Below are 8,838 nucleotides of genomic sequence, written 5' to 3'. Positions count from 1 at the left end.
ACAAGCTATGAGCATCGAGAGGAATTCCCATACTACAAACCGATAGACCTTGGATGCCAAATTCAACCGCGTTGTCAATAATTACGCGACGCTAATGAGGGATTTCAGCGCGAAGCAAGTCCTGTATACAACTATATTTCTAATCGCTGGCGGTATCTCATGGAATGCGCTGGTCCGCACGTGGATGCTACTAGAGTGCACCAGCTCGCTCATTAATCTTCCCCTGCCGAAGTACAATGGTCCTTCATGTTCGTCCAGGTACTATGATGTTGCTAGACTGATACCGGCATGAAAGGGAATGACTCTGAAAGTTTGGTAACTTTCGTAATACACAGCTGCACGTCGTCCGCAGGCCACTTTGTTGAAGACTTTGCTTCACCAGAAAAATGACCATATGCACCGATTGCGAAGTGGTGTTTGCAGTCATGCACAGCGATCACTACACCAGAGAGTGACAGGGTTGTGTTTTCAGTTGTCAACGACAGCACACAATTAAGCATATTATGAAGTTTGCGTCGGCCCTATCTAAGCGTATCTTCTATGTAAATGCCTAAACTTGGTAGATAGAGGTCAGACATTGTATGTCTATCTGGTGAGAGTTTTTCATACCCTCTGTACTGGATACGAACATGGCCTTCCTGACATTTTCAAAAGCTATGACCTGTAACTTAGCCATCGTAAGGGTTGATAGAGTCTGCAGAATATTTATGTCACTCTAAACAAGACAAATGGCGATGGTCGATCTTTTTGGAGATATATTGTAAAGTGGCAGCCGAAATATGTTTTCGTGGACGATAATCTACTGCTTTCTGATGTGTATTATGTTAATTTATAATCATCTCCCTGGGTATACGCTCGATACAAAAAATTGTGTAAGTTTGTCACACGGCCGGTTTGGTGATCCCTCACATGGAAGTCTTGATTCTTCACACGCGACTGAGTACCGTATCACACCATAAGCGCTAAATGAGATAACTGACCAAATTTCACAACCAGCATACCAGTATTTCTACGAGCATCACACCGAACGGCAGAAATGTTCAGGCATGTGAAATCACCAGCTTCTATTTGAGTATCTCTGTGTAGCATTTCGCAATACTGTGCTGACGATGCTGGCATGTTCCGAGAATCGAATACCAAACGAATGTTAAAGGCACTCGAGATAATCTGAGGTGAAAGCTGTACGGATGTTACTTTTATTCATTTAATACAGGATTGCTCGCAATTCGGCTAAAACTATTTGTTATCGGCTCTGTCAGGAGTGATAGTACCCCGAGAAATTGTAAGAACTTGCACAAAGTTATCCGATGCTGTTATGGACATCAAAGTTTGCACGGCTTCAGGAAGCTAATTTCATTTGATGTTCAATTTGTGGACTCCCGCTGGATCGTAGACTCTTGAGTAATCTTAAGGGTCAAAGAAAGAGGGTAACAATGTCTGTATATGGCCATCGTAAACAGGCAGCGAGGCCAACTATGAACACAAAGTTTAAACCTCATTCACTATTAGCCAAGCTGATTTTGGTGCTTCTCGTTCGGCGCTATCGCTTTGTACCTCTGTGCCATATGGCAAACCGCCAAAAATTTCTAAATCTGCATACTATTGAACGAAGCTTCAACAGAGTCCTCGTAGAGGCGATCTACATCTATGACGCCTTCATCGGGTATGTTTCTGCGGAGCTGTAGATGTACAAGATTAAAAAGCAGATTTAACAGACTACTCCACGATTCGGAACGAAACTGCCCTTTCCTGACAAATGAACGCAGAAGAAGGATCTAGGCCGGCTTGTATTGGACTTTACCATGCTATGATGCTACCAACTAAGCTATGGGGTCTGCGCAGCTAAGCCGAACTTAATTGTGGCCTGAATGCTGAGGAACTATTGATCCATTCTATTTAAACCTTCTCGGGCGTAGTTTCTCGAACAAACCCGGTTGCAAAAAGCATGCGAGAGACTGTTGAGTACCTATCATACACACTGACCACTCTGTACACAGAATTCTACCATTGCTGGGCCGATGGTGTCTTCCATGGCATCTACATCGATGTAAGTCCTACAGTCTGTAGTCGAGCCAGGCTACCCAACCGTATGCAGAATCAATCGGGAAAAGTTCAATTTAGGGATAGGTCTTCAATATGTTATTAGTTAACGCTGAAATCATTAGAATCTGTAAATAATTTCAAATCATTTGTAGTTGCGCCCAGCGACCAAAAAAATATATGGACCAACGAGAACTTCCATCGACTTCATAAAGCTATGAATATTCCAAGATATCAAGATATATTCACTTCTACAGCTCGTGTTGACTCTCAAACGCATATCAACCAGACGAGTCAATAGCCTTACCACTTCAGTACTATTGCCAACGGCCGTTACTGGGGAGATCTCTCGACTCGTGACGCCATCCGCCACCACTGTGGTGGCACTATGTCCTGCTCCTATCGTAGACGCCTATACATGCGTAAGTAGAGTAGATTAGGATGTGAGCGTTCGGCTGCGATGCAGATAATATGGGCATTGCAATACGTTTCTGAGTAGTGACTGGTGGGTGTGTTCTAAACTATTTTTGTTTCCCTCCATAATTTTGAGAGTTGACTTGGTCTCGAGAATCAAGCCGTTAGCAATATCACGGATTTCACGATAGAAATGAGAGTACGACAGGCATTGGCAAGGTAAAACGATCCGAAGAAACAGCACAAGGGGATTTCATACCTCTCGTTGGCTAATTTTTGATAGTTCCTCCATCTTTTCGTATATGTCAAGTCCTCGCAACGCATCGTTCATACAAGGCTCATCGTCCATTGCGACGTCTGTATTCCCAGTGCTTTGTGTGGTGCTGGTAGTTCTATTTGATTGGTCTGCGGTATCTTCAGCCGCTGTCACAGAAAGCTGTAGTGAAGCAAACGGGCGAGATAGCAGCCTTTCAATGTTCACCGATGTGTGACCCAAAAATTCGTGTATTTGGAACAAGCACCAGCAGAACAAATTGTTCGGGAAACCGTAGACGACCAATTGGCCTCGATAAAACTTATATTGCGCGTATACATTGACACCAAGATATGTATTGTAAAACCATAATCAATCCGCCGCGAAAAGCTTCATACCTGCTCAGCGCTGGCGAGTGCGGCTTTTTCGATTGTGACCAGAAAAAAAAAGTGGGAACAATCCGTTCACACTTACATTTTCGGCTTAAAGCACACACACTTAACTTGGTACATACGTACACAATGATGCTCTCTCTAATACATCGACTACAATCTAATAGATATATACACAATCATAATCCGTCTACATACATTGGCGACAAACATGAAAGAATTTACAAATACCTGCGGCGTGAGTGCTTGTAGGTGCGTTTGGTTGAGCGGAATCTGTGTCTGTTGTGAATAGCCATTCACCGTGGCCTGCACTGTTTCCTCCGCTTCTTGAGATGCAGATCGCTATTTCGCCAATGGAAGAGTTTTTAATCAGAAAGTTAGTGTCTTATAACTCTAGTGATTTAATGAAACCGTATACTTTTACATGTAATTTTCTGTTCTGAAAGCTAGGGAGTTTAACTCAAGTTATTCAATATAACCATGTACTTTCAGATTAAAACGATAGAGTTGTGCGTACGACAGGCATTGGCAAGGTGAAACAATCCGAAACAGCACAAGGGGATTTCATACCTCTCGTTGGCTAATTTTTGATAGTTCCTCCATCTTTTCGTCTACGTCAATTCTTCGCAACGCATCGTTCATACAAGGCTCATCGTCCACTGCGACGTCTTTATTCCCAGTGCTTTGTATGGTGCTGGTATTTCTATTTGATTGGTCTGCGGTATCTTCAGCCGCTGTCACAGAAAGCTGTAGCGATGCAAACGGGCGAGATAGCAGCCTTTCAATGTTCACCGATGTGTGATCCAAAAACTCGCGTGTTCGTAACAAGCACCAGCAGAACACATTGTTCGGGAAACCGTAGACGACCAATTGGCCTCGATAAAACTAATATTGCGCGTATACATTGACACCAAGATATGTATTGTAAAACCATAATCAATCCGCCACGAAAAGCTTCATACCTGTTCAGCGCTGGCGAGTGCGGCTTTTCGATTGTGACCAGGAAAAAAACGTGGGTACAATCCGTTCACACTCACAATTTCGGCTCAAAGCACATACACATAACTTGGTACATACGTACCTTTTTTTAGATGATGCTAAGCCTTTGACGTTTCTGAACATAAAAATAATCAAAACATAAAAACATGCGCCAATCGTACACATCAAGGCATTGGGAGCACTGGCACAGTTGTTGGAGTACAAGTACAGGGAACAATACGCCAGTCCTGACTGGTGTTCATTTGCATGCGGATGAATGTTTGAATTCGCACATTCGCCAGCAAAACATGAGGCAATTGAGTGTCGTATGCGACGGTAGAAAGCGCCGTGCAAGTATATGTGGCCAACTCCGCTAAATACTGAACACAGTGCACATGTGGCAGATCACTCATAATATATGACGTATAAGACCACTCAGGAATTTACTAGACCAGTCATGACTTATTGGATCATTCATTACTTTTTAGGTCACTTCAAGAATTTTTAGATCACTCACGACTAATTTGGTCACTCATGGCTCATTAGAACACTCATTAATTAGTACGGTTTAGAGTTTCAGGTTTTAGGAGTTGTTAGCGGCATCTGTGATTAAGAAACCCATTGGGTTATACATGCACCAAACAAAACTTGAGGTCTAGTAGTGATGAAAAGTGTCATACCGTTAACGCGTCATTCAGAAGCGCTGCAGTTGACTCTACAGTCGCCGGTATCGCGCCCACTGCACCGGATTGAGGAAATGCAATCTGCAGTGTACATATCGGAAGATTTGTGCAAGAATTTGGGGTGGCGGCATAAGCGCTTCAGATCAGCACACTTGTTAGATCACTAATTAATTATAGATCACTAAATAAATTTGAGATCATTTATGACTTATTAGATCACTCATTACTTATTAGATCAGCTAATTTAATTAAGAGTACACATGTCGCGTCCTACTGAACATGGCGCACATGCACAAGACGAAAAACAACACCACGAGACAATCGACACAGCTTTCCCTCATTCGATAAAAAACTACCCTAAAAGAAATAAGAAATCGAGATACATGACAACACCGCTTTACAAAAAGACCAGACACTGTCCACGAGATGCGACAGAAAAGCCGCTCGACGTGACGTACTCTGTAACGCTCTAAATTGGCGACGATGCCCGCCAGCTCTATCCATATCTGCAAAAGCTCCTGATTGATCTGCTGCGCTTCCTGTCTCAGCTACTCGGATGGAAATAAGGGGAGTGGACATATAGAAGTGGACAAATAGATGAACATGAGCAAATTACTGGAACGAGCGTGTGAAACTCGAGGGATCCGATCAATGCCTGGATTGGACTGTCTATGAGACTAAAAGGATCCACCACACAACGTCATAGCACCAGCGTATGCGTTTCGCATGAGTGGTTTGCAAGAGTCCGACAAAAATCAAATATTTCGCAATAAACTGCGTAAACAACTAGGCCGACTTGGTGCTCGCGAACTCGATTCGGCCACAAATGATCAGTACAAATACCCAAGCCTACCGTTCACTCACTCCGACTGGCTCTGGGTGCGAATCTGCACCCATCCGTCTAAGGAGCACACATAAAGCAAACGTTCCAAGAAAACCACAGCTGTACATCCCTACACTTGGTCTGCCAGACTATAAGTCAAGGTCCATTTTTAACTAGTAACAATCAGCTAGTACGCGCAAACTTGCCGAAATCGGCACGTTCGCATTTGTGACAGTACACATACCTTCTCCTGCTCTGCACTCGTCTCCAATGTCGGGTTGGCTTGCGTCGATAGTTGGTTACGTTTAGTCTCAATTTCTTCGTATCGCTTCTCTAAAGTAGCCTATTAATTTACCAACAGATTGGTAATCATTGTGAGCGTGTGGGGGCAGTAGCTGGGCTTAAACACCCGGACAGAACAGGCATAGGAGAGAGGTATCTCTACAATGGCAATGCAGAAATGATACGACAGCACGACAATCTGAGATTCAACACAACGATAGATGTTAGGCGTATCTAGATACAACAACATGACGTCGTGGCGGGATGCGGCCATTGGAGTACTAACAATCGAGAATATACACAAAAATGAAGTTATGTGAGCACCAAACATCCAGTCAACTCTTTCTCGCTACGCACCTGACTCTCTTCCTGCTCTGCTTTCTGTTTCGCGAGCTTTGCCAAATTTCTTTCCTTTTCCTCCAGCACAATGGCGGCAAGTTGCTGTGGTGGCAGTGATGGTCAATGAGAGAGCGTACTGTGAGATAAGAGCTACCTTTTCAAACCTTTTTGAAACCAGGCAGGCCACACACTCACACACAAACCTTTCGAAGATAAACGAAGCCTGTTATCAATTGTCACGAATGCATGCAATGTGAAATAATCTGGGAATACAATATACACCATGAAACATGCAAAACGCATATGAAAACATAAATTCAAAACGATTGACAGGTTGACAGTACCTGTGGATTGAAGCCTAGTGTCGTCTGGGCACCGCTTGCAAGGGTTTTAGGGTTTGCAGGGGTGGCAGCTGTTTTAGCTGTAAATGCATCGGCGGTGTCTGCACCAGCCTATGCTCAATAGTAAGTCAGCAATACGACAGTTGAGTTAAACGCACGGGAGGGGTACGATGACAGCCGCATGACCCGATGGTATCGGGGGCGAAGTAAGTGATCTATAGTAGGCAGGCCTTCAGAGGACGCTAATAGCACGAACTGTGATTGAGCGCATAGACACTACCATCATCAACCATGACTGTCATAGCCGTCAGTAGGAAACCCGATCGCAAAAGCGCTTGTATTCTTGCCGAAGGGACTTGCTTTGTTGATGCATACTCAGAGAAGTGCAATGGTGACGGATAGGTTCGCACTCATACGCATATTCGCCTACGGCTGTGACTAATTACACTAGCACGAGCCCGTCTTTGCCAAGTTTAGGGTTTAGGATTTAGATCATGATCTTCTACAACTGACGTACGATGCCACAGGGAGACACCAAACTGACTGACAACGATGTCAAAGTGCATGGTACAGCCTTTAGCGGGCAGCTTTTCGGAAACCGAAAGATAATTTCCGCCAGGGCGAGTGGAGTGTCCACCGCGTCACAACACGCACAAGGAACAACAGAGCAACATATGTGTGAAACTTCAACACGATTGGTGCTCAGTCAGACGGGCTCATGGATGCGAGCATATATGTACATATACGTACACGGCTAGATGCAACCGTATATATATACATCTAATGACACATTGCTGTGGAGGCATGAATACTCGAGTGAAACAAACGCGCTCCCTAATCAAAATGCGTCCACAACAGGGAATATATAAAGCGCAGCCGTACACGGACACAACCCCAAAAAGACATCGCTGGCAAACATACCAGTCAATTGAGTTATATATATATACACACACACACACACATATATATATGTATATACATATACATATAAATACATACATACATATATATATATATATATATACATATATGTATATATATATATATATAAACGATATAAATAGAACATGTACATACATTTACAATATAAATAGAACATAAATAGATACCTACAGGGCAGGACAAACTCTGATGTAAAGCGCATTTCTGCTGAACGCAAGCAAAGGAGACTAAGCGACAACAGCAAATCTCGCAAGTATACGCGACCGAAGACACGCGCAGATCATATGCGATACGATACCATGCCATGGCTAGCATATGTAGATCCATACCTGCATCTGCGACAGCTGAGCTGTTCGTTGGTGCGGGGTTGCTTCTGTACCTGGTACGCCCACATTATCTGTAAGCTGTCGACTTGTTAGCTGTTTGTGAAGGACCAAAACCAATAAGATGTCAGCCGTTTCCACAATTGAAAAAACATGCGCAGTAGTATTCACTTCACGCCTTTTGCGTTTGTGAAGATCAACTTAATCAAAACATCTCTTATTCTCCAGCGGAAACGATATGGCGAGTAATACCAATCCAGTACACTTGCTGTGAAGCAATACGTCACCCGAATGTGTTTGTGAGTTTAAAACATGCACCGATCGTACACATTAAAGACACTGGCACAGTTGCTGGAGTGCAAATACAGCGAACAATACGCCAGTCCTGACTCGTGTTCATTTGCATTTGGATGAATGTTTGAGTTCGCAAATCCGCCAGCAAAATGTGAGGCATTTGGGTGTCGTATGCGACGGTAGAAGACGGTTCACAGTGCACATGTGGTAGATCACTCATGACTTATTAGGTCTTTCATGACTATTAGATCACTAATTACTTAATATGGGTACACATGCCGCATCCTCCTGAATAGGGCGCACATGCACAAGACGAAAAACAACACCCCGAGACAGTCGACACAGTTTTCTCTCATGCGGAAAAAACAACTGGCTTAGAAAAAAATATATGAGAACTAAATATATGACAACGAATGTGTGAACACCACTTACCAAAAAGACCAGACAATTTAATAAAAATCACTGTCCACATAAATGCGACAGAAGAGTCGCTCGGTGTAACATACTCTATAACGCGCTATATCGGTTATGGTAGCTGCCAACTTTCCCATTTTCTGCAAACGCTCCTGACTGATCTGCTGCGCTTCCTGTATCAGCTACTCGGATAGAATACAAGGGGAGTGGACATATAGAAGTGGACATATAGATGAACATGAGCAAATTACTGGAACGAACGTGTAAAACTCGGGAGATCCGATCAATTCGTGCACTGGACTGTCGATGGGACTAAAAAG

The 8,838-nt window shown here is 43.5% G+C and overlaps 1 protein-coding gene across 1 annotated transcript; it reads right to left on the bottom strand.

Annotated features, from left to right (window-relative positions):
* Positions 1 to 1,180: 1,180 nt before the first annotated feature.
* Positions 1,181 to 8,655, bottom strand: SARC_07261 (hypothetical protein; the record flags this gene model as incomplete). Its single annotated transcript, XM_014298802.1, has 12 exons — positions 1,181 to 2,077; positions 2,348 to 2,452; positions 2,714 to 2,890; positions 3,331 to 3,441; positions 3,670 to 3,846; positions 4,758 to 4,841; positions 5,219 to 5,308; positions 5,828 to 5,926; positions 6,223 to 6,306; positions 6,549 to 6,656; positions 7,817 to 7,906; positions 8,611 to 8,655. 12 exons carry the CDS (start codon positions 8,653 to 8,655, stop codon positions 1,970 to 1,972), a joined length of 1,278 nt encoding a protein of 425 aa, XP_014154277.1. The 3' UTR covers positions 1,181 to 1,969.
* Positions 8,656 to 8,838: the final 183 nt, after the last annotated feature.

The sequence above is a fragment of the Sphaeroforma arctica genome, assembly GCF_001186125.1.
Source record: "Sphaeroforma arctica JP610 unplaced genomic scaffold supercont1.565, whole genome shotgun sequence".
Taxonomy (NCBI): domain Eukaryota; class Ichthyosporea; order Ichthyophonida; genus Sphaeroforma; species Sphaeroforma arctica.
This window is presented reverse-complemented; position numbering and strand designations above follow the sequence as displayed.